The 27,911-nt window shown below is 36.2% G+C and overlaps 2 protein-coding genes across 2 annotated transcripts in view; both read right to left on the bottom strand.

The window, feature by feature from the left end:
- Positions 1-112, bottom strand: part of LOC129257701 (PHD finger protein 14-like) — a 33,607-nt gene extending 33,495 nt beyond the window's left edge. The window contains exon 1 of the mRNA XM_054896089.2: positions 30-112. Within this exon, the coding sequence (XP_054752064.2) occupies positions 30-112 (83 nt within the window). The remainder of the gene's footprint in view (positions 1-29) is intronic.
- A 4,291-nt stretch (positions 113-4,403) lies between these two features.
- LOC129256493 (PHD finger protein 14-like) lies at positions 4,404-27,253 on the bottom strand. Its single transcript, XM_054894681.2, has 7 exons — positions 27,090-27,253; positions 10,740-10,862; positions 10,094-10,287; positions 9,507-9,568; positions 8,159-8,214; positions 7,757-7,866; positions 4,404-7,319 (listed from the first exon to the last, which is right to left on the bottom strand). The coding sequence occupies exons 1-7, from the start codon at positions 27,157-27,159 to the stop codon at positions 7,260-7,262; spliced, it is 675 nt and encodes a 224-aa protein (XP_054750656.2). The 5' UTR covers positions 27,160-27,253; the 3' UTR covers positions 4,404-7,259.
- Between the last annotated feature and the right edge of the window lie 658 nt (positions 27,254-27,911).

The raw sequence follows: 27,911 nt of genomic DNA, 5'->3' as shown, positions 1-27,911 counted from the left end.
AAGAATAGTTTGGGGCGGGAAAAGCCTACCTTTGGAAGTAAAGATGACATTCTTGTTTGAAAATGATGGGCAGGTCCCGAGGTTTAACGGATATGAGATGCACATTTTTCATGTTGCCGATGAAAATATTCTTGCCTATTATGTTTTCATAAACTCCAGGAGAAAAATGATAATTATACTTGTGAATCCTCACTGAGCGGTAATTCGATATGTAGAAGTATATAAATGCACAGCGGCCACGGGGCAATAACTCACAAGTGATATATTTCTTTGAATCTAGGCATATACCAAAATAAAGCTCACACTTCACTTTTGGATTCCTACTTTTTTCCCTTTCTCAAGGGCCGCGAAACGGATTGGAAAGTGTGATGGGGTGGGGGCTGCCCATGCAAATAATCATAATCCGATGGTAACTTTTACGTTTTTTTGCAGTGCGTGGGCCGCAGCCCCTCCCCCCGTTTCCGTGGCCCCTGTAATACTTTGATTATTTGTGACATTAAATTTTTCTTACGGACCAATTTAATTCATAAGTTTCCGTGTAGCCCTTCTCCCCCTTTTTGGCTGATACGTTTCAAGCATTTCTTTGCTTTTGGAGTTTTACTCTGCATTTTCTGCATTGTTCATGATAGTTATATGCTTTTACATTCTTTATGTCTAAGTCCTATCTTCATACAGTTAAAACATTGTCAATTGTATTTCAGGCCGTATTATGATTATGCTACATGCATTGTAAATTTATTTTGTTTATCCAATCAATAAATCGAAAAAAAAACTTCCAAAAAAGAGTTGGAGAACAATATTGAAATAAAAGAAAGTCCCTTTGAAAATGTGAACATGAAGACTATAGACACAACCGGATATAGGAATTGTATAGCAACGAAATACAGAAAGATAAAAACAATACTGAATTAATCAAGAACTCATTAATTCCAAATTGACAATGATAAGTGACCAATAGCGTAAAATGGGCAAAAATTGAGTTGGACATAATGGCGTATCGGGCAAATGTCTTGACATTCCTCATAACAAAACACTGATTGTGATAGATTTTGACCTATTATTGAGATGATAATTTATTTCCTATTGTCTCTCAGTTCTTTCCTATTCTCTTCTGTTTTCTTAACGGTGATTTTTTTATGGGCCGGGGGAGGTGTCCATGGCCCTCACCCCATCTGTAATCCAGCGATTTCAACATAATATAATTGAAACAAAATATCTACATGGTAGACAAAAATTTTAGTCATGATAGTTCATATCATTGATAAATGATAAAATAATGACGAAATACCATGTGTGGTGAGCGGAAACAATGATGGAACGTTTTGTTATTTGACTATAACAGATATAGGTTTCGATCCCGGGGGTGGGTGGGGTATATATCCCCCAATATAATAATAATGATAACGATGGTGTATTAATAATAGTAATAATAATGTACGTAATTATCATGACGTTGGAAGTGATGGATATCGGATTTACGCACTAATGACCATTCATATTGTTTTTCTCATTATTTTTCTCGAAATCAATTTTTCTTCTAATGTATTGCTATTGAATGAAAACATTCCTTTCGGGAAGTGATACTAACTGCGGAATTTTTTTTTTTTTAATCCAAGATGAAATGAAATAATATCCTCATGTTTATATTTTTATACATGATATTATCATTTTGAGATGTACACATCCACGCAAGTAAGCGCATTGCATGGCCTGCTTTTTGTGTTCCGTTTATTTCACCACCCTTTTAAATTTTCTCGAAGTTTCCTTTATTCAGGTTCATGTTGTAAAAGGGTGGAGAATATATAAAAAAGAAATGAGAAGTGAAATTTAAAAGAGTGCATGAAAGGTTTTTTTTTCATCCATGAAAACCGATGACGGTTCATGCAGGGCTGTCGCGCTCGACGTATCATCCATTACATGTACGTGAAAATTAAATGATCGGGTTTGTATAAAAACTATTATCTTATGCTTTATCTTATGCGCTGTCATTGATTACTCATCGACATACATAGATTGTGATTAAAATCTACAATTTTCATGTCAGACTGAATATAAAAAAATAAGATAGCGCTTCGCGCTCGCATTATTTGAAGAGTTTAGTTGCAAAAGGGGTTAGGTCCACTTTTTACCATTCCGAAAAAAACCATGTTTTTTATTCTCACTTACTGCAATACTCTTATGAGGAACTAAATTGTCATGATGTACTACCCTATCATGTGAACATAAAATTAGGTATGAAGTAAATCTACCTGTCTTCAATTTTTTCTATATATTCTTTTAAAAATTATCATTGTGGACCTAACCCCTTTTGCTACTAAACTGGAATTAATCCAATCTATTTTGATTAAAAAGGTGATTTATTTTTGCCACTTTTATTCACGTTTTCATATGATTCGAATTTCAAAATTTCGTTGTTTTCATCGGAACGACTAAAATTTTAGAGGATTCGAGACAGAAAACAAAACAAATAATGAACAATGGACCTAACCCCTTTTGACAAATGAGCTCTTCAGAATAGTTTGTTTGCAAAAGGGGTTATAGGTCAACTCCAAGAAATTTACTATTTTTTTTTATTCTCCCCTATTGCAATATTCTTATGCGAAATTTAATGTTTGTGATACCCTACCATGAGACCCGGGGGGGGGGGGGCCACTTCCATTCACGAGTGGATACCATGCGCGACCATGGGGTCTCGAAAAGCACCCTAAACACGTAATTTCCATATTCTGAAAATGCACCCCTTAACAAGTATTGGCGTGTGAAACCCTACCCTTAACAAGTATTGGAAACAAAACGATACTCTTGGCAAATATTCCCTGAAATCAACCCCTAAACAAGTACAGGAATGTTTTATTGTTACGGGTCCTTCGGTCGTCGGCTTTACCTTATTTGGTTTAGTACGACCCCACCTTCTACACCTCGCGCAAATCGGACTCTAAACACGAAGTGTTGGGGCAAAATGGACATCCTTTATAAAACGTTTTTTTTTTTTGGTTTTATCATTCCCGCAAATTCGACCCTAAACACGTAATTTTCCTAGCGAAATAGACACCCTTTTTTCATTATTTTTGTGTTTTTGACACCCTTATCACGTTACGTACGTAACGTGCCCTATCGTGAAAAGGACATCCTTTTTACGTGTTTTTTTGGTCGCGCATGGTATCCACTCGTCAATGTAAGTGGCCCCCCCCCCCCCGGGCCATGAGAACATAAAATTGGATATAAAAGAAATCAACCAGTCTTCATATCTTTAAAAAAATTCTGTGTGGACGTTAGGTCCACACAGAATTTTTGCAACCTTTTGCAACTAAACTGAAATGGACCTAACCCCTTAAAAAAAAGTGATTTTTATTTGCCATTAGATCACTTTTTAATGGAAATTTCAACTTTTTTTTGAATCACCTTATAGAGCTACTACAAATCTATACATTGAGAAAAAAAAAAAATCATATTTGATGAAAAATGGACCTAACCCCTTTTGCAAGTGGGCTCTTCATTTATTGAGCATGATACTCTTCCTAATCATATTATGGTTATAAATAGTGGCTAGAATGTCCATGTTTTATGTCTAAATCTTTAACAAAAGTCAGTTTGCGCTCCGAACAATATTCGAGATATTTTGTTCTTGGTCTGCCCGTATATTGACGAAAGAAGTAAAGATGAGGAACACTAAAGCCTAATGACTCATATCTGTCGGCAACCAATTACCTCACCCCCCCCCCCCTCCGCCACAACCTGCCCCTTCCCGGAGACGGCGCGAATAAGCATGCACCTACTAAACATTAGCACTATTGTCAGTCAGTTGTTTTTTTTTATTGCAGCTCACGCGCTCGTAGGACTAAATTTAGTTTACTCAAGTATATACTCGACCCCCTATACATGGGCGTACAGAAAGGGCTCAGGACTCACGGTCCCCTCCAAGAAAGAAGGATGGGGGGGGGGGCACTCAGTATATAATGCATAGTGGGTATGTGCCGCGAAGGGGACCCCCATTTTTTGACACTCAAATTTCCGTTCCAAGGCATAGCATTTTTGTGTTATTGAGAAAAGAACAAAGAAAGCCGCTCCAAAGCATAGCATTTTTCTTCTTATCGAGAAAAAAAGAAGAAAGAAATCCGCTCGAAAACTTCGCATATTTTTCGTTACGCCGTTCCGGTCGCATTGATCTGCTACAATAAGCTGCAATTTTGGTAAAAAGCGGCCGCAGAGCGCTGTCCGACCACCTCTACGCGAGCGCACTCGGCGCCCGCCGGACTCGCTGCATCATGCACGCATGCCCGTTCCATAGGGATACATACGCACCATAAAAGCGGGGGGGGGGGGGGGGAGGACAGGGGGGACTTGAGGTGGGGGGGGGGGGACGGTTCCCCCCAAATTTTTTGTTGATAACCTTTTTTTTTTTTGCTTGTCAATTTTGTTTCGTGCGTCCCCCCCTAAATTCACGTGGACCCCCCTGAAATGTTTGTGGTCCCCCCCTAAAATGTAGGCTGATGACCTTTTTTTCATTTTCCTTGTCAAACAATTTGGGTGATCCACTTTCCTAAAATTTAGGTTGATAACCTTTTTTTTGGGAGGGGGAGGGGGCTTGTCAAATTTTACCTGTGTCCATCCCAAAATTTCAGGTGGACCTCCCCTAATTTTTTTTGCTTCCGCCGCCAATGATTCGCACTCACACGCTGGCGATCCGTTCCAAGGACCCCCATTTTCACAAACATTTGTAGTTCCAAAAGCCCGTTCCGAGGGCCCTCCTCTTTACAATAAGCCCGCTCCAAGACCCCGTTTTTAGTCTCGCCAGCGGCACACCCCTACCACTTTTTTTGGTCGAGTGCCCCCCCCCCCCCCCCCGGGGAGAAAATAAAGACAGAAAAAAGAAAAAGGGTGAGGTATAATAATAATCATGAATATACTTTCAAAAAATTACATTTATGCTCGCCCGCGAGCAGATTTTTTAAATCGTAAAGCCATACACCCCATTGGAACGAAAGATGAAATGAAATCCCCAAAATATAACAATATTCGTGATGTTCTTCGACCCAAGCACGTAGGCAGCTTGACATGTCATTGATTGACTCGTAACCTTTATTATAGCTGGCCTCAAAATAAAAGAAACGGAATAGTAGGCTATATATATTACAAAAAACAGAGCACGCGGTATTGTAGGTGGAGGCTGTAATTTACTGATAGAGGTAGTCTATATAGGACGCACAGTTATTATTTTTCCTTCTTTTTTTCAAGAGTATCATAAATAAAGACATCATACAACACGTGATATGAATCATAATGAGCAAATCAAAAAACGTGATAACAGTTTAGTGAACGGAATTAGAAAAGGAAAAGTTGTGTATAATAAAATGTAACTAAACAGGAAGAAAGAAAGAAAGAAAATAAGAAAGAAAGAAAAAAAAAGAAAGGAAGGAAGGAAGAAAGAAATACGAATAGCCATTTTCTTTCCCTTTCACAAGCATCCTTACACGCCTCCCGTCCTGCTTGCCTAGCCTTCCATACACTGAGGAAGTAATAAAGAGAGAAACGAAATATATGAGAGAAAGGAAAAAATCTCTCATATACACACACATACACAAACCCAAATCACCGCAATTTGAAAGAAGTGGGGGTAGCCGGGCTGAACATGCATAACGTCATTGTCGTGATGGTCACTGCACGAAGCACGTTTGACCAAGGATTTGACATGTCCGCGGTATCTGATTCTTTGAAAGTGTGCATTACAGGGGCCTGCACGTCCAAGGCATCTTCCGTATTTACACACGCTTTCTACGAAATCGAAGGAAATATAGGAACAGAACAACCCTGATTTCAGTCTGCGCGGTCAACGTGCAGCAAAGCGGGACTTTCCCCGTATTGTTGACAATGTGATCAAGGTCGATCGTACGTTTCAAAGTAAATGTTGTGCACACGGCACGAATCTGGGCGGTGTTGTCTTGCACTGATCGGAAGTTATCGAATCATTTGGTCTCAAGGTGGCGCTCTTCATATTTCCTTCCTTCGATTTAACCATACTTCCAAATAAAGCAGACAATTCGGGACTTCTCATCTATTTTATTTTTTTGGAAAAACAAAACAGTACATTCTGGCCAATCCAGGCATTGTTAGGAATCAGAACTTGTATATCAATATTGCGGAAAGCAAAGCGCGAAATATATTTAAAAAAATTGAATTAAACCAATGTCACAATTTACCTTTAAATTAAAAAAAAAGTTTTCAGAATCTCATCCAATTGTCAGTTCCCATGAATTCATGAGCCAAGTTCGATTTGCATTTATCTATATGTATTAGTATAATCATGATCTTTGACATTGTTACCCTAAAAACTATTCACATCTTCGTTACAACTATGCATACTTGGCAAATTTTTTAAGTTGATCTGTCAATCAGTTCTTTAATCATAAAAAAAACGAAAATAGGATGAACAGACAACCTGAAATATTTAAGGCTCCGGTAATCACTATATGGTGGGTGAAATCATAATAACAAATCAAAAAAATTCATTTCCTTTTTTTACTGAGTGGGAAAGAAGTGTAAATTTGACTTCACATAATAGATGCTTAATTTCACTCATTCCCTTGATCTCATTGACTGATGTAGTAAAGTAATCCGATACTGTAGGCTATTCGTTTAGAGCAGAGTTCAGTGGGGGAGAGTACTTTTGCTCAAATACATAATTCCCACTGTCACAAATCGTGTCACAATCGTTGAGTAATTGCATTGACTATATCAGATTCAGATTGTATCGGATCATAAAAAACTTTTGAACAGTCCCAATTTTTCGCCATCAGCTACAAAAGTTCAATAGTTGCATTCATAAGAGATCACACAATAGTGATTAGTGGGAACAAGGTTTGGCCAATAAACCCTATCACTGTTCAGCAATTAAAATATAATCAATTCCCTGCCCCAAGTGTATTATAGATGTTAAACTATTTTGCATATTCATATCAAATCATTTCTGGTTTCAAAGCACAGATGTATTGCGCACAGCCAATCCATCCGTGTCATTGTCCTGACACACTGTCATAGAAAGAGTCAAGGGTACAAAGCTACTGGGGGCAGAGATAATGAAGTGTAACATCTTTTAGAATGAGCTTCTAAATATATTGAACTGTCATTAGATGATACCAATATGTGATTCTTAAACATCTAAGATCAATTTTAAGTGTGATAAAATCTATTTTTCACAATTTGTTTGGTCAAAAAAATAAGCTGTACATGTGACACAAAAGGGGCAAATTAAATGGAGCAACTCACCTCCCAGCATCTGTTTCCTTGAATGCACCTCCAAGATTAGGACATAACTCACAGGTCTAGCATTGACAATTAAAAAAATGGGAAAATAAAATAAAAATGGTAGTTTCATTGGAAGAAGTAATTTCATTTTCAAAAACTTTGAACCAACTGATTAAACAACTAACGCTAGGGCATATATAAGAAGACGAGTTATTTTGTACAGGGTATAATGAACTTGATAAATATCTTCCTACAATATTCTAATGAGAGATAGAATGAAGGAGAAAATACACCAAAGAATACACATCTGTAAAGACATGCTTCATTGAAAAAATTGTTATATTAGTATTTTCTTAGTTTATTTGAACCTCAAAAGGAAAATAATTTTTATTCACTTTTTCAGAAAATAAGAAAATGCGATTTGTATCAAAATCAGTTCGTGGACCAGTCGTAAGGTGTGCAAAGAGCTTAACACTCAAGATCATGACCTTCATTGCAAAAGCTTCAAACTCACCGGATTAAGGACTCCAGCTTTACATGGATCACAGAACCACGGCTCTGTGGAGCTAGAAGTCTGATTGCTGGATGTCGAATCTGCGTCACTTTGGCTCTCACCATAACAACCTAGTCGAAAAAATAGGAACATGTTAAAGGCTCATTCATGTAATAACAAAATAAATATGCCATCAAAGGTATGAGTTGTGACATCGCAATGTCATAAGCATGTTCGAACAATTTTGGAAAAAAAATTGAGAAATGAAGCATATAATGTGCATCAATTAGCTGAAGTATCCTGATTTTAATCATAATGTATTACTTAACACTCTTCAAAATTTTTGCTGTGCTTTGTCACATTTTATCTGATACTTAATATGCAATCGGTTTTGCAAATAGGGTTGTAAAAAATTAAACAAACCTTCATGGACTGGGACTCCACACATGTCACATTCTACAATCTCATCTGTGTCTTCACTGAAATAAGGGAAGAAAAAAATATACAAATAATTTAGATATGTCCATAAGAGACCATTGACTAAAAAGTATAAACTTTTACACAGACAACTTTGATGTATTAAAACAAGTGAATTGCCTTCTCTTCAATGTATTTCATACAAGTATTACTACTGATTAATCTTTTAGTATAATAACACCCCCCCCCTTGCCTCGTAAAAATTGTTTATGCTCCTTGACATGTACAAGGAGCATTAATGATGTAGGGAAGCAGCAAAAACTCTGCTGAAAGACCTAGAAGATAATCATATGAGATAATCATCTTGACCCTCATAAGATTACATTATACCGAGTGAGTAAAAAAAACCTTGGCACCTCACAAATTCCCAATTTTAGGAAAAATATGTCATGAATACATAATCATTTTTATAAGACCTGAAAGAGTATGTTCTCCCTAATAATTTGATACCATATTTGGATGACCAGGAGTTATTCTTTGCAGTGATGTAAATTTTGGTTTGCGCCAAATTAAGACATGGCTGCAATAATGAATCCATTTCAAAACACCTTTTCAGTTATTTACATTATAATTGTTTAACAAACACATTTAAGTATCGATTCTCAAGTTAATTTCATTGAAAACGGATTCACAAATATGTTCACTAACTCATGTAGGATTTTGACCTCATTGGCGTCCGGATTCATTCATTGCTGTCATGCCTTACTTTGGCGCAAGTCAAAATTTACATCACTGCAAAGAATACCTACTGATTATCCAAGCATAAAGGCATGCAACATAAATATGATATCAAATTATTTGGGAGAAGATACTCTTTCCAACCAGATATAAAAATGTGTTCATGACATGTTTTACCCTAAAATTTGGGATTCGTGAGGTGTCAGGTTTTTTTAATCACACGGGAGAGTGAAACCTGTGTAAAAAGAGAACCAACTGGAGACACGATTTGTTTTGGAAAGGTTCTTGTAATATGGGGGGATTATTCAGGGAAGACACAAAATAATGGTCTTTGTAAATAGGTGGTCATTCTTTACTGGCGGTCATTAGAACAGGTCTCAATGTAGTGTAATTCCTGCACCTCCCATCTGAATAATGAACAAGTTATTTCAAAATTATTCATAAATGCTAGGAAATAGTAATTTCAGAAAATGCAGTAAAATCTCTATTTATTGATAACCTTCATAAACAGAAAACAATTTTCTTAAAATACTGTCAACTGTTTGTGATACACCACCAGCTATTTTTGTCAATGATAAAAGATGAAATGGAGCAGCAAGTCCAAGTGCTCTCTTACCTGTTCTCTCCGAGACACACACAGCAAATTACTATTTTCAATTTGTCACCAGATGAGTTTGGCTGAATACATGAAAAATGAAATTATAAACAAAAATATCAGACAACCTACGGCTTTATACACTGTAAAATTAGGGAGCATTTAGTCATCCATGACATGGAATCTTCTGATTTGGGGAAATCAACTTTATCATGTATGTGTGAGGTAAAGTATTGTGTGCCACCAATCTTTTCACAATCCTCCTCAGGTAATATAAATTTTCACCAAATTCGTGGAGCAGCAAGTCCAAGTGCTCTCTTAAGTTGCGTTGCACTGCAAAATATTATTTCTAAAGCAGAATCATTCATGACATGGAATAAGAGAAAACACAATGTTAAGGAGAGAAGGTTTTGTGTCGTGAGATAGGTCATATGTTACAATCCACCCATGACAGTCATATGAAATCAATATTTTATAACAGATTATTCAAAACATTTTAGCTTATAGTTGTTGATATCCTCCCAAGTCACATACAGAATCGGTGATCCAAAAGGACGTCATCTTAGACAAGATTGTATATCATTTTTTTTAAAACAAATATGGCTTACCGACTGAGAGTGGCCTTTAAATCTCTTAGCCTTTGCAATCATTTGATCAACCGTAAGCTTTGCCTCAGTCTCACTGTCTGATGATACTCTGTCCAGGCTGCTTCCACTCCCTTCATCACTCTCATCCTCATCACCATCATCATTATCATCATCACTACTACCAACACCTCCATCCCCGTGAGATCCTCCAGAATCTACAAGTCAAACACATGTTTTGAAAATCTTTGTTGTTATTGTAAAACTCTTTGTTGTTATTGTAAAAATATTTGTTGTGATTGTGGGGGAGGAGGGAACTTTTGCTATTGGAATATACATAAAACATTTGCGTGATACTGCATACTAATAATTGGATATTGTGAAATTGCCATGAGATCAGGCCATTTCACCCCAACTGTAAAAAAAAATCCTTTGCAACATGGAAATAATTCCATGGGATCCAATAAAAAAATATTTTTCCCCCTGGATATTACTGAAAGTACTTGAAAGTTTCATATTAAAGTCAAAGCAATTTATAAATCAGATCATGCAAAAATGTGTTATATACCTCATCTAAGTTAAGTTTCTGTTTAAAGATTGTGGTGGTCCCTTAGATTTTACTTTAGTAGTCAAAGTTTACTTGTATTACATGTAATGAACACATATTTACCACTTTCATGATCTCCTTTCACTTCAAAGTCGCTATCGCTGTCACTGTCACTCAGACCAAAGTCTAACTGCAGGAGATGATGATCGACTGGTTTGACTCTTCTCTTTTGTGGGTCTCTTTGGTCTGTGCAATGTATAACCATAAGAAAGGTAATCACAATAATGTACTCTTCTGGACAGCAAACTATATGCCTACATGTAAATCAAATTCATTATCAATTCAAAGAGTTGCCTGTTCGATGAGATTCATATCTTGCTCAATAGGCTGATATGGAGAAAGTTTTGAAATCAATATACACAACATATTTTAGCTCGGACATCGAGCTTTCATTATTTTTTTTCATTTACAAATTTAAGTGCTCTGTAACATGCCTGTTTTATGGTCTACATATCAACATTTTAAACTCACGCTGCGTGGTCCCATTGTTTGATTTGCCAAGTTCCTATTGTCTTCGTGTATTCCATAAAGTTCCATTAAACAAATGTATTCAGAATGCCCAGATTCTAGGTCTAAATCTAAAACATGCGCGATAGCCTGCATGTTCTTTATTTAAAATGTACTTAAATTATCCAGTTTCAGATCAGAATATCAATATTTGTCTGCTCACGCTTCACGATTGCATTATTAATGATACCCAATTAACTATATCCTATTCATGATTTACAAAATATGAATAGAGTGTCCCGCTTTTAGGTCTAAAATCTCAATTTCCTTCCTCTCGCGCGCTCACATCAATTGTTAAGTTACATACCTATCCCATTTATGAATACAAAAAGAAAGACAATTTTTTAGGTCGGAATGTCAAAAATAATTTGCTCGCGCTTCGGGCTCCCATTATTGAAATATATACCGTCTTCGTGGGTAACTGTAAGCAGTCCTTAACAAATCCCTTCTTGATCATGCTAGAACGGTTTTTAAAAATTTCTGCTCGTGCTTGGCGTTCGCAGTAATCATCTAGTTACATACGCATCTTGTTCAGGATCACACATTACATTGCCCAGAATATTAAATTTTCAGGACAAAATACATGAAAGTTAAAAAAAACAAGTGGAACGCCTCTGGCAGTCTCGCCTGCATTACACAATTTGATAAAGCAGCAGAGCTGCCTTTGAAAACAGCTAATGAATAATTATTTACAGAAGAAAACACTAATATGATAAAATATGATTTTAGAGACAATGGACATTTGATTACAATTTTTCGGAGGGATGAGCAGCTGAGTGTAAAATATGTATGTAGCATTGTATGCAATTTTTTACAAGTATCAAGACGGATAAAAATTAAGCTTTAATATATTCTATCAGTTTTCAATGTATTTCTTAGATTTGTATACATACATTGTATAACAAAAGCCCTGTTTGAGCTCTCTTTTTAAAGAAAAATAAATAAATTCAGATTCTAGAGTGAAATCACTGCACATAAATGTACACAATTTTTTACATATACTTCCATATTATTATGAAACAAACAAAAAAAATAGCAAGATTTTGTGGAAAAGAACTTAACAATCCAAACTTAGCAATCTCCCCATGGATAGACTTGAAAGGCACCAAAGTATTAGTTGAAGCAAAAAGAAAAGGAAAAGAGTGGTCTATTTCTTTCAAAACAAAACAAAAAACAACCAGGAAAAGCAGATATCAAATCTCTAAACAACAACAAAAACAGACATCAAAGCTCCAAACAAACACCCAAAACAAGAGAAACAAAAGTGACACAAAAACTTGTACCAATCCAGAGCTGCCAAGTTGTATTTTGCATTTTCAGTATTCTTATCCCCCAAAATCAGTATTTTGACAAAAAAATCAAGGGTAGCTTGCGGCTCTTATATCGGGCCTGCGTTTTTAAAAAATCGGTTCATTTTGGTTTTATTTTGAAGATCAATGGTTAAAGAAAGACTAAATATCCTTATTTGTAACTTATTTCTACTTATCACAAAATTTCAATCATTTATGCATCCAAAAATTTGATGAACTTTCAAGCTCCGATATCCATACTTGACAGCCGAGTATCCATATTGTACAGAAAGTGCACATCTTCGACTGTCTGAAAAAAGGCACAAGATCGCATGCCACTATGTGCGCATGTCCATTAAACCCCATTTTCGAGGAGCGAATGCCACTTGCAGCAAAACCCACGCAAAACCGGTGCGGCCAAAACCAGCGCTCGGGATGCGGCACTCAGTATATAATGCATAGTGGGTATGTGCCGCGGAGGGGACCCCCATTTTTACACTCAAATTTCCGTTCCAAGGCATAGCATTTTTGTCTTATTGAGAAAAAGAACAAAGAAAGCCGATCCAAAGCATAGCATTTTCTTCTTATCGAGAAAAAAGAAGAAAGATACCCGCTCCAAAGCTTCGCATATTTTCCGCTACGCCGTTCCGGTCGCATTGATCCGCTACGATGAGCCGCAATTTTGGTGCATTTGAGGCCAAAACATAATTAACAATCTTTATTTTGGCACAGTTCTTTTTATATATTTTTATGAAATAAAGACAAAAATCGATGAGCCCCGTCGGGGGATTTTGCATTGTTAACCCCCTAATGGTGGCTGCACGATAGCAAGCCGTCTGTGTACGAGAAATTAAAAAAATTAAAATGTTAAAAAAATCCTTGAAACAGCCGGCTTCCAGCTGTCTAGGATTTTGAGTGACACTACACAAAACATATGCCATGGCCCATGTGCGATTTGTATTCTGTATGTGGCCGTGGCGAGCGCGAGTGCAGTGACACAGAACTTGGTTGGTAGACACACCGTCAGTAGAGGCGCACGGCCAATATGGGAGACTCTCTCCAATAGGGGAGACAATCTCCCACATTGGAGACTTGCTTTGCAAAAGGACAAAAGAAACAACACCAACAAAAGCATGATTTTTTCCACCAAAAATGTCTCACTGAGGTCAGAAGCCCATTTGTTTTGTGTGTGATTGACAACAAAAATCCTTATCAAAACAAAAGTAGACGGTGAATTTTTAAAGAAGAAGGTGAAAAGGGGTTATTTTTCATGAGGAATCTCCTTATCACATTTTTATTTGCCGCCAAGGTAATCCTTTTGCAGCAAATGTAAACAAAGGAAATTGGTCTCCAAAACTGGAGACTGTCTCTGAAATTGGATACACAAATTCTTTACAAAAGTCTCTGATATTGGAGATAATCTCCCACATTGGAGACAATCGGAATATAAATGTGAATAAATCATTTTGCTGTAAGTAAATGAGTTGGACATTATAATCAATCCATTCCTGTGGCTTTGTCATTATTAACGTGATCTTTTAATTTTCTCAATTCGCTCTACGGCAGTGTCATCAGAAATGCATTCGCTATATAAGGCTAGGGCCCGAGATGAAACTAAATTTTGATCAAATTTTATACTATTTTTGACACACTTTACTTTTGACAAAATAAGGAACAATATCAACTGAAATTCGTAACATCTAAATTACATCGCCCAACCCAGTAACCCACGGTACCCCTCTCTCCTCACTTTATTTTTTAGCGTATTTACTACCATTTTAAAGACGTAAATAATGTGAGCAATGTGATACGCAAATGCGAGGTAAACATCTTCGCGCTTCCTAAATAAGAGAGAGAGTTAAATTGGGCCTCGAGTCGAGGTCGTATCGTATACAGCATATAGTAGCGAGTCAAAGAAATCCCGGGAAGAAATCGTGGACGAAATAATCGACAAGGTTATTTTAGGATCTGAAAAGCAGATTGTTTTTTTTATAATATTATTCAGTTTTTTGTGTAGATCTAGGCCTGTTTTACAGTTGTCGGGGAAGTTCACGATTGGCAGATTTGCCCTGAAAATTTTCAGGGTTGTCGGCGCCCGCCAACCGTGACGCGTGGTAGCGAGAACGTTGGGTCACCGTGGAGCTCGGAGCGCGAGTGTAGTGTAGCGGTAGTAAAGTGGAGTGGAGCCTGCACTAGACAGCTGGCAGCGGTCTGTTTCGAGGAGTTTTTTAACATTTTTTTATTTTTTTAATTTCTCCTCGTACACAGACGGCTCGCTACCGTGCAGCCACCATTAGGGGACTTACAATGCAAAATCCCCCCGTCGGGGCTCTTCAATTTTGTCTTTAATGAATCAAATTTTTGAAAATTAACGCGACCGAAATGCAAATTAATATTCCCTCTTGGCACTAATTGCCAAAAAACAGGGAAAATCAAGTTAAAAGGAACAAAAACAGTGACTTACCTCGGCTGTCGCGCAACTTCACTGCCCTGTTTTATCCGAACTTAATACACATAAACATATGGCCATTGTCATTGAGTCCCCTGTACAGATCGCGCTAGAACTTCGTCTTCGGTCTCTGTGTATTTGGTGAGTGAAGCCAACGGAGTTCAGCTGAACAACCAACATAACAGAGACCGAAGCTTTTTTTGGTCTAAGCCTGCATGAACTTGGTTGGAACTACCCCTTATCGACCACCTAATCTTCTAAGCATCGTATCTGCAAAAATATTCATCAATTTTACCCAGTTTTTGTCTCATTTGTGCAGAAAATTGAGCAGATCAGATTCCAATGTTTCGCTCGGCGACTCCGATTCAATCCGCGTATATATCGACGAACAACGAATGCGACGATTTTCCATTTGCTCATTTGCACCTGTCTTTTGAAACCGACCACCCGCGATACACTAAGTTTACGGCCGATTCTTGTCGCATTGGCGAAATATTTTTACTCTTTCAAATCAGTTGTATGACGTCAACATGCTAAATGATCGCGGGGGGGGGGGGGGCACTCAGTATATAATGCATAGTGGGTATGTGCCGCGGAGGGGACCCCCATTTTTACACTCAAATTTCCGTTCCAAGGCATAGCATTTTTGTCTTATTGAGAAAAAGAACAAAGAAAGCCGATCCAAGGCATAGCATTTTCTTCTTATCGAGAAAAAGAAGAAAGATACCCGCTCCAAAGCTTCGCATATTTTCCGCTACGCCGTTCCGGTCGCATTGATCCGCTACGATGAGCCGCAATTTTGGTGAAAAGCGTCCGGAGAGCGCTGTCCGACCATCGTCTCTGCGCTGGCGCAGCCGGCGCCTGTGCGCCGTGCTAGCTGCATGCACGTATGCTCGTTCCATTGGGATGCACACGCAGGCGACCCGTTCCAAGGACCCCCGTTTTCACAAACATTTGTAGTTCCGAAGCCCGTTCTGAGGACCCTCCTTTTTACAATAAGCCCGCTCCAAGGCCCCCGTTTTTTGTCTCGCCCGTGGCACACCCCTACCACTTTTTTGGTCGAGTGCACTCACACGTATTGCGAGGTTATAGTATTAGTATACGAGTGCCCCCCCCCCCCGGCAGTAGAGGCGCACGGCCAATATTGGAGACTGTCTCCAATGTGGGAGATTATCTCCAATATCAGAGACTTTTGTAAAGAATTTGGGTATCCAATTTCAGAGACAGTCTCCAGTTTTGGAGTCCAATTTCCTTTGTTTACATTTGCTGCAAAAGGATTACCTTGGCGGCAAATAAAAATGTGATAAGCAGATTCCTCATGAAAAATTACCCCTTTTCACGTCTACTTTAAATATTCACCGTCTACTTTAGTTTTGTTTTGATAAGGATTTTTGTTGTCAACCACACACAAAACAAATGGGCTTCTGACCTCAGTGAGACAAAATTTTGGGTGGAAAAAATCATGCTTTTGTTGGTGTTGTTTCGGCATACTCGTGATATAGGCCCCGCTCGAGAAAAACTTGTAATCGATCATACCTCAATATCTAGGTTGCTAACTTCAGCTCACTATATATACTCGTGATATAGGCCCCGCTGCTGTGTTGAATGGCTCAGAATGTCCGTTCGCGGGGCCTGTTTCACGAGTATAATACTATAATCGTTATATAGGCCCCGCACTACGGCACTTCAGGCACTCCAACACAGTAGTGGGGCCTATATCACGAGTATATTATTAAGCTTGCATCCTAAGATAATCGCGAAACTGGCCCCGTCCAATGCGCTCTTCTCAGCATTCGCACGTGCGTGGGGCTCGGATGACGGCTATTAGTATACTCGTTATCGAGGCCCCTTACACTGTTATATCATGGAAAATAACGTGGTCCTGGGGCTTGTTTCCCCGGCCGGTGAGAATTGTCATGGGCGGCGCTGGAGTGGGGGGGGGGGGGGGGGGGGCCTCCAATTTATTTTCCAAATAAACAAGGAGAGAGAATAATAAAATGTGTATGTATTTACTTCTTCAGAAATTTCTTTGTCGATTTACTAATATATTGATACAGTTATTAACTTATTTATTTATTTATTTATCAATCTATTTATATTGATTAATTAAAGTATTTATTCATTTAATTTATTTGTTTTCAGTTTGTTTTTCTTTTGTGAGATAGAGAGTAAGAGGTATCATTCGTTTTTAATAATTTTTATGTGTGGAAGTTCTCTTATTTCAATCTATTTTAATTGATTAATTAATCATTTAATTTATTTGTTTTCAGGTTTTTTTTCTTTTGTGAGATAGAGAGTAAGAGGTATCATTCGTTTTTAATTATTCGTATGTGTGGAAGTTCACTTATTTCAATCTATTTTAATTGATTAATTAATCATTTAATTTATTTGTTTTCAGGTTTTTTTTCTTTTGTGAGATAGAGTAAGAGGTATCATTCGTTTTCAATTATTTTTATGTGTGGAAGTTCACTTATTTCAATCTATTTTAATTGATTAATTAATCATTTAATTTATTTGTTTTCAGTTTTTTTTTCTTTTGTGAGATAGAGAGTAAGAGGTATCATTCGTTTTTAATTATTTTTATGTGTGGAAGTTCACTTATTTCAATCTATTTTAATTGATTAATTAACCATTTAATTTATTTGTTTTCAGGTTTTTTTTCTTTTGTGAGATAGAGAGTAAGAGGTATCATTCGTTTTTAATTATTTTTATGTGTGGAAGTTCACTTATTTCAATCTATTTTAATTGATTAATTAATCATTTAATTTATTTGTTTTCAGGTTTTTTTTTCTTTTGTGAGATAGAGAGTAAGAGGTATCATTCGTTCTTAATTATTTTTATGTGTGGAAGTTCACTTATTTCAATCTATTTTAATTGATTAATTAATCATTTAATTTATTTGTTTTCAGATTTTTTTTCTTTTGTGAGATAGAGAGTAAGAGGTATCATTCGTTTTTAATTATTTTTATGTGTGGAAGTTCACTTATTTCAATCTATTTTAATTGATTAATTAATCATTTAATTTATTTGTTTTCAGGTTTTTTTTCTTTTGTGAGATAGAGAGTAAGAGGCATCATTCGTTTTTAATTATTTTTATTTGTGGAAGTTCACTTATTTCAATCTATTTTAATTTATTAATTAATCATTTAATTTATTTGTTTTCAGGTTTTTTTTCTTTTGTGAGATAGAGAGTAAGAGGTATCATTCGTTTTTAATTATTTTTATGTGTGGAAGTTCACTTATTTCAATCTATTTTAATTGATTAATTAATCATTTAATTTATTTGTTTTCAGGTTTTTTTTCTTTTGTGAGATAGAGAGTAAGAGGTATCATTCGTTTTTAATTATTTTTATGTGTGGAAGTTCACTTATTTCAATCTATTTTAATTGATTAATTAATCATTTAATTTATTTGTTTTCAGATTTTTTTTCTTTTGTGAGATAGAGAGTAAGAGGTATCATTCGTTTTTAATTATTTTTATGTGTGGAAGTTCACTTATTTCAATCTATTTTAATTGATTAATTAATCATTTAATTTATTTGTTTTCAGGTTTTTTTTCTTTTGTGAGATAGAGAGTAAGAGGTATCATTCGTTTTTAATTATTTTTATGTGTGGAAGTTCACTTATTTCAATCTATTTTAATTGATTAATTAATGTATTTACATTGATTAATTAATGTATTTATATTTATTCATTAATCATTAATCATTTAATTTATTTGTTTTCAGTTTTTTTGTAATGTCCAATGCGCTTGTCCCAGCATTCGCCGTGTGTGGGGCTCAGATGACGGCTATTATAGTATACTCGTTATCGAGGCCCCTTACACTTGTTATATCATGGAAAATAGCGTGGTCGTGGGTCTTGATTCCCCGGTGAGTGATATCATGCGCGGCGCTGTAGGGGCCCAGGGGGCTCCAATTTATTTTAAAAAAAACAAGGGGAATAATAAAGAAGTGAGTATAAAAACTCTGCATGACAATGGAGTAGGATCCATATGAGTGACTTGTTTTACATGGGCATGATGTTATCCTTCCAGTTTTCAGAGAAATATCAACCAGGCCCCTCACAACCTGACGCCGCCCTCGTGTTGCTAATATTTTGCTTTTAAAGATCTGCTCTCTGAATAACTTTTGATAAATCCGTGAATGATTCATTCATTTGCTAATTTTTGGGGAGTGTTTTCGATGTAACGTTGGGCCTATATATAGTTATTTTTGTTCCATTATCCATCGTAATTTGTATTTGCTAGTTATTTGATAACCTCGTTTTATTCAGCATTTCATTTGAATTATTTTTTGCGGGGAGGGAGGTGTCATTAATAATTAAATTATATAGTTCTTGTATAATTTCCCCCAATCTTTCACTTGACGTACTGCTGCGAATGAATCCATTTATTCATTCATGTATCATAATCTATTTATAATCACCTGGATGTAAGAAGTCAATATACATTTTTTTCAAATCTGCTTTCTTCTCTTATTCAATATTGAATCATTCATCCGGCTTCCTGCGTATTATCAATTTGTATTTTTTTAATTCCTTTCATAAATCCCCCCCCCCCCCCGCTTTTCATCCTTTTAAGTTCAGAAAAGAAAACGAATAGGCATATTCATTCGGGGAAAATGTATTAATTTTCTTTTGGTCAATTTTATTATTGCTTGAGGGATATCTACGCTATAATTAATTTAATCTATATTTTACTGAGACTTATCCCCCTCCCGGCCCCCACAACTGGGGATAGGCCTATCATTATCTATATTATCTAAGTACGTTAAGTACGTTTTCTCTTTTACCTAAATATCAATTTATTAATCTTTTATTTTTTTAAAAGCTTACTAATACCGTTCATTGATATCCCAGTATTTCTTCATCTAATTAACATATCAACTTAAATTATTTTCTCATCCTGCTTTCATTTTAATCAATCCACTTGAAGATTGTTTGTAACTGTATTTGATGGCATGGTTTTAAAAATGATGGATTTCGATTGTTTGCTGGTATACATGGTAGTAGGCCTGAAATAACGGCATATCGCATCAACAAATTATTTTAAAAAAAACATTTATTGATCGATCGTCATTTCATTAATTCGCCATCCAAATATTGCATTTTTTTCTTCGCCTATATGGTATTCATTTATTTACTAATTCATACACCCTCGCCCCCGATTTTATTAAAAGATTTAATAATTTTGGAAAAGTGTCTCAATGTGTTCTTATAATTTATTTTCATGCACGGATTATTCTACTATTTCCTTATCTGTGTTATTTTATTTTAGGAGTTTAATGTGTCCCCCAGATCCGAGATTTCGTAGCGGGGGGGGGGGGGGGGAGCGCAAATTTGAGAAGACAGTTGGTGGCGCATAGGTCTGTCTGGTTGAATGCGTCAGAAAAAAATATACACACATGTACGGGTTCAGTATTTTTAAAGGGGCGGGGGTACAGCCGTACAGGCCGGTTGGACACATTGCCATTCATGAAATCCCTGGTCGGCCACTAAAAGAGGAAAAGGTAAGTTTTTTTTTTTTTGGGGGGGGGCGTTGTGATATGGAAGTTTAAGTACATTTTACTTTAATATTTACCAACAAGATAGGCCTACCATGACTATATGGCCGAACTAAACGAGACCGCTAACTGTTTCTAATAGGCGCTGTTTTTCATGCAGTTGCATCATACATATACTTAGTTGACAGTGAGGTCACGAATCGTGGCATGTTCTGATATTCTTTTTTTTTATATATATAAATACACAAATTTAGAATAAGAAATCAGATAAAGCGGCAAAAAAAATTTTAATTTAATTTTTCTGTTTTTTGATATACAAAAACCAAATCATAACACGTTATTCTCGTTGTGATTTCGTTATGGGGGTTTCCAAAAACCCCAAACTAAGGGGCTGATTTTCGTTTTCGCTTCTTCATGATTGGAACAGAAAAACAAATTATCCATTAGTACCTTGATTGTGCAGGTTACTGGGCAGGTGAAAGTGACATTACAATTGATCTTAGCAAGTCATTCATTATATTAATGAGTAGAATACAATTTAATATAATAAACACTAATTAAAGTGTGAGAATGGAAATATTTGATTAGAGAATAGCGAACTTCTTAACCAAAATGCGTGGCAATTAAAAAAATATATTTTCAGCAAACCTTTAAGAATATTTTTTCTAGTTTCTGCTTTAATTATCATCAACTTCACGTCAGGGTATACTGCCCCCTCTCGGGGTAGGCCTATCGTGTCAATTAATAGACAACATTTTTTTGCCAAAACAGCACAAACATGAACGAATAAATGAATAAACCAGGAAATGATAAGTGAAGCAATACGAAGGAGAACTTGAAATAGTAATGTATTAGGCCCTCTCTCTCTCTCTCTCTCTCTCTCTCTCTCTCTCTCTCTATATATATATATATATATATATATATAAACGTTTCACGTATTGGTTTCAGTGGTATTATAAGGTAACAAAATATTGTTTGTTATATATATAATAATATACGGTGTAGAGAGAGAGATCAAATCCATACACAAAAAAGATAAATTAACGATAATTGTTGGTCTAATATCAAATAAAACAAAAAGTTTAATACAAACAAATACATGAATAAAAAAATTAATTTAAAGGACAAGTCCACCCCAAAAAATTTGATTTGAATAAAAAGAGGAAAATCGAACGATCATAACGCTGAAAATTTCATAAAAATCGGATGCAAAATAAGAAAGTTATAACATTTCGAAGTTTAGTTTAATTCAAAATAATAGTTATATATGCACATCCAGGTCGGTATGCAAATGAGGAAACTGATGACGCCACCCAATCACTATTTCTTTAGTATTTTATTATATGAAATATATTTTCCAATTTTCTCATTGTCAAGTGAAACAATGATTAAATCCTCCCTGAACATGTGGAATATATGGTTCAGTCACGTTGGCCCTTATTGTAAAATCTGTGAAAATTGAAATATTGTATAATTCAAACAATAAAAAAACAAAAGAAATAGCGAGGGACATCATCAACTGTATCATTTGCAAGCAAATGAGTTGTGCATATCACTGTTTTGTGAAAAATAAGTGAAACTTTAAAATTTCACAACTTTCTTATTTTACATCCGATTTTGATGAAATTGCCAGCGTTATGCGAGTTTGATTTTTCTCTATTTATTCAAATCAACATTTTCTGGGGTGAACTTGACCTTTAAATAAAATATATATTCCTTTTATGTAACAAAAAATAAGGTTATAACACCCTTCAACTACGACTAATTAAAAAAGGTAAACGATTATTTTTAAATTTAGATTGTATATCTATACTTTCTTCAAATTGTTAAAGTCATTCGTGCCTGAATGATCGAGGAATCTTCTGAGGATACCAGGTGAAAGAGTAGATATTCTGAGCTTTATAATGATTGCCGTCACCATTTTGTATATCCACAAGAACTTACAGAATGAATAAAAATAAATGAAATGTACGAGCCTGTATCAACATAAGACCTAGGCCTACGCACGCGTCTCAGATAACAAAAAATATATATATATAATAAATAGATATATAGATAATAAATAAATAAATGAACTTCCACACATAAAAAGAATTAACAAGTGGAATGCCTCTGGCCGTCTCACCTGCATCACGCGATTCAATATAGCAGCAGTGCTGATTTTGAAAACTACTATAACTCGCACAAGATGTTCAGTGATACTTGGTTACTCTTATTTCCACTTTTTATGAACTAGACCAATACACTTATAGAGATATGATGGCAATTCAACAAATACCCCCAACGTGGCCAAAGTTCTTTGACCTTACATGACCTTTGACCTTGATCATGTGACCTGAAACTCGCACAGGATGTTCAGTGATACTTGATTACTATTATGTCCAAGTTTTATGAACTAGACCAACACACTTTCAAATTTATGGCTGTAATTCAACAAATACCCCAATTTGGCCAAAGTTCATTGACCCTAAATGACCTTTGACCTTGATCATGTGACCTGAAACTTGCACAGGATGTTCAGTAATACTTGATTACTATTATGTCCAAGTTTCATGAATCAGATCCATAAACTTTCAAAGTTATGATGGTAATTCAACAGATACCCCCAATTCGGCCAAAGTTCATTGACCCTAAATGACCTTTGACCTTGGTCATGTGATGTGAAACTCATGCAGGATGTTCAGTGATACTTGATTAACCTTATGTATAAGTTTCATGAACTAGGTCCATATATTTTCTAAGTTATGATGACATTTCAAAAACTTAACCTTAGGTTAAGATTTTGATGTTGATTCCCCCAACATGGTCTAAGTTCATTGACCCTAAATGACCTTTGACCTTGGTCATGTGACATGAAACTCAGGCAGGATGTTCAGTAATACTTGATTAACCTTATGGCCAAGTTTCATGAACTAGGTCCATATACTTTCTAAGTTATGCTGTCATTTCAAAAACTTAACCTCAGGTTAAGATTTGGTGTTGACGCCGCCGCCGCCGTCGCCGCCGCCGTCGGAAAAGCGGCGCCTATAGTCTCACTCTGCTATGCAGGTGAGACAAAAACGAATGATACCTCTGACTCTCTATATCACAAAAAAAAATACAAATAAATTAAATGATTAATGAATAAATATAAATATATTAATTAATCAATTAATATAGATTGATAAATAAATAAATGAACTTCCACACATAAAAATAATTAAAAACGAATGATACCTCTGACTCTCTACATCACAAAAGACAAAAAAACTGAAAACAAATAAATTAAATGATTAATGAATAAATATGAAAACATTAATTAATCAATATAAATACATTGATTAATCAATTATTTAAAATAGACTGAAATAAATGAACTTCCACACATAAAAAGAATTAAAAACGAATGATACCTCTGGCTCTCTATATCACAAAAGGAAAAATATTAATACAAATAAATTAAATGATTAATGAATAAATATAAATGCATTAATCAATCAATTAAAATAGATTGATAAATAAATAAATAAATAAATAAATGAACTTCCACACATAGAAAGAATTAACAAGTGGAATGCCTCTGGCCGTCTCACCTGCATCACGCGATTCAATATAGCAGCAGTGCTGATTTTGAAAACTACTATAACTCGCACAAGATGTTCAGTGATACTTGGTTACTCTTATTTCCACGTTTTATGAACTAGACCAATACACTTATAGAGATATGATGGCAATTCAACAAATACCCCCAACGTGGCCAAAGTTCTTTGACCTTACATGACCTTTGAACTTGATCATGTGACCTGAAACTCGCACAGGATGTTCAGTGATACTTGATTACTATTATGTCCAAGTTTTATGAACGAGACCAACACACTTTCAAATTTATGGCTGTAATTCAACAAATACCCCAATTTGGCCAAAGTTCATTGACCCTAAATGACCTTTGACCTTGATCATGTGACCTGAAACTTGCACAGGATGTTCAGTAATACTTGATTACTATTATGTCCAAGTTTCATGAATCAGATCCATAAACTTTCAAAGTTATGATGGTAATTCAACAGATACCCCCAATTCGGCCAAAGTTCATTGACCCTAAATGACCTTTGACCTTGGTCATGTGATGTGAAACTCATGCAGGATGTTCAGTGATACTTGATTAACCTTATGTATAAGTTTCATGAACTAGGTCCATATATTTTCTAAGTTATGATGACATTTCAAAAATTTAACCTTAGGTTAAGATTTTGATGTTGATTCCCCCAACATGGTCTAAGTTCATTGACCCTAAATGACCTTTGACCTTGGTCATGTGACATGAAACTCAGGCAGGATGTTCAGTAATACTTGATTAACCTTATGGCCAAGTTTCATGAACTAGGTCCATATACTTTCTAAGTTATGCTGTCATTTCAAAAACTTAACCTCAGGTTAAGATTTGGTGTTGACGCCGCCGCCGCCGCCGCCGTCGCCGCCGCCGTCGCCGCCGCCGTCGGAAAAGCGGCGCCTATAGTCTCACTCTGCTATGCAGGTGAGACAAAAACGAATGATACCTCTGACTCTCTACATCACAAAAGACAAAAAAACTGAAAACAAATAAATTAAATGATTAATGTATGAATATAAATACATTAAATTAATCAATATAAATACATTAAATTAATCAATATAAATACATTAAATTAATCAATATAAATACATTAAATTAATCAATATAAATACATTAATTAATCAATTAAAATAGATTGAAATGATTGATTTCCACACATAGAAATAATTAACAAGTGGAATGCCTCTGGCCGTCTCACCTGCATCACGCGATTCAATATAGCAGCAGTGCTGATTTTGAAAACTACTATAACTCGCACAAGATGTTCAGTGATACTTGGTTACTCTTATTTCCACGTTTTATGAACTAGACCAATACACTTATAGAGATATGATGGCAATTCAACAAATACCCCCAACGTGGCCAAAGTTCTTTGACCTTACATGACCTTTGACCTTGATCATGTGACCTGAAACTCGCACAGGATGTTCAGTGATACTTGATTACTATTATGTCCAAGTTTTATGAACTAGACCAACACACTTTCAAATTTATGGCTGTAATTCAACAAATACCCCAATTTGGCCAAAGTTCATTGACCCTAAATGACCTTTGACCTTGATCATGTGACCTGAAACTTGCACAGGATGTTCAGTAATACTTGATTACTATTATGTCCAAGTTTCATGAATCAGATCCATAAACTTTCAAAGTTATGATGGTAATTCAACAGATACCCCCAATTGGCCAAAGCTCATTGACCCTAAATGACCTTTGACCTTGGTCATGTGACGTGAAACTCATGCAGGATGTTCAGTGATACTTGATTAACCTTATGTATAAGTTTCATGAACTAGGTCCATATATTTTCTAAGTTATGATGACATTTCAAAAACTTAACCTTAGGTTAAGATTTTGATGTTGATTCCCCCAACATGGTCTAAGTTCATTGACCCTAAATGACCTTTGACCTTGGTCATGTGACATGAAACTCAGGCAGGATGTTCAGTAATACTTGATTAACCTTATGGCCAAGTTTCATGAACTAGGTCCATATACTTTCTGAGTTATGCTGTCATTTCAAAAACTTAACCTCAGGTTAAGATTTGGTGTTGACGCCGCCGTCGCCGCCGTCGGAAAAGCGGCGCCTATAGTCCCACTCTGCTATGCAGGTGAGACAAAAACGAATGATACCTCTTATTCTCTATATCACAAAAGAAATAAAACTGAAAACAAATCAATTAAATGATTAATTTATCAATTAAAATAGATTGAAATAAATACATACACATTTTTATTATTCTCTCTCCTTGTTTATTTGGTATTTTGGAAAATAAATTGGAGGCCCTCCCCCCCCCCCTCCAGCGCCGCCCATGATAATTCTCACCGGCCGGGGAAACAAGCCCCAGGACCACGTTATTTTCCATGATATAACATTGCAAGGGGCCTCGATAACGAGTATACTAATAGCCGTCATCCGAGCCCCACACACGTGCGAATGCTGGAAAAGGCGCATTGGACGGGGCCAGTTTCGCGACTATTTAGGATGCAAGCTTAATAATATACTCGTGATACAGGCCCCGCTACTGTGTTGGAGTGCCTGAAGTGCCGTAGTGCGGGGCCTATATAACGATTATAATATTATACTCTTGAAACAGGCCCCGCGAACGGACATTCTAAGCCATTCAACACAGTAGCGGGGCCTATATCACGAGTATATATAGTGAGCTGAAGTTAGCAACCTAGATATTGAGGTATGATCGATTACAAGTTTTTCTCGAGCGGGGCCTATATCACGATTTTGCCGTTGTTTCTTTTGTCCTTTTGCAAAGCAAGTCTCCAATGTGGGAGATTGTCTCCCCTATTGGAGAGAGTCTCCCATATTGGCCGTGCGCCTCTACTGCCCGGGGACTGGTGATCCTTTCTTGTGGTAAATGGTATATTCATTGGCGATGGTTTAGCGCGTAAGAAGGGATCACCAGTCGTTCTTAAAGTTAAAGTCGCTCTTAGTCTTAGTCTTAACTTACGATACGAACAGCTTTATGAAACGGCCCCCAGGCCCAGGACTCCATGATGACTTTCCATAATGCCGCCAAGGCCAGATAACACACTATTTTAGGTTTTCAAACTTACACATTGCCTTGTACAGGAACTGTACTTGCTCTGGCTCTTCATTAGATCCATTTGTCTCGGGGTCTTCCATCTTCCTCTGTCTCTGATTAATTATGCCTTTCTATTAGTATTAGTATTTGATTCACGCGACCTAGCGCGCGCGCTCAGCTTAGCTTGGTAATGGTAAGCTGACACATTGGCTGAGCGAGTTTTCAGTAATCTCCATCCAGCAACGTAGAGGGCTTCAACATTTTGCAATCTTAGCAGTTTTTCGGTTTTATACTGACAGTTGGTCTTACATCACTTGGCCTAATCTTCAGATGGGCTAACAACATTCGGGCTAGACCCACTTAATCGTCCAATACTCATTTGGTCTAATGACCACGTGGTCTAATGGAAAATTAGTTTAATGACCACTTGGTCTAAAGCAACTGGTCTGACCACTAACTTGGCCTAAAATAGCCATTCGGTCTAATGCCCAGTTGGCCGGGCCAATCGTCACTTGGTCTAATTTTCATTTGGTCTAATTACCATTTTGGCTAATGTATTTTATTGTCACTTGGTATAATAATTGCATTTGGTTTTATACTAGTTATTGTCGGTTAGTCTAATACTATAGTTGGTTTAATACCAGTTTGTCTAATCCTCACTTGGTCTATTATTCATATTGCAGTTGGTCTAATTTCAATTTTCGCTAATTTCCACTTGGTCTAATTTCCACTTCGTCTAATTTCCAGATAGTCTAACATTCATTTCGTCTACATACCACTTGGCCGGTCTACAGTCTAAATTTGGCCGGATAATCATTTGTTCGGCTATTCCCATTAGGCCATCATACGTACA

This window comes from Lytechinus pictus, chromosome 3, assembly GCF_037042905.1.
Source record: "Lytechinus pictus isolate F3 Inbred chromosome 3, Lp3.0, whole genome shotgun sequence".
In the NCBI taxonomy this organism is placed as follows: Eukaryota; Metazoa; Echinodermata; class Echinoidea; order Temnopleuroida; family Toxopneustidae; genus Lytechinus; species Lytechinus pictus.
Note: the sequence above shows the minus strand (reverse complement) of the source record. Positions and strands in the feature narration are given on the sequence as shown.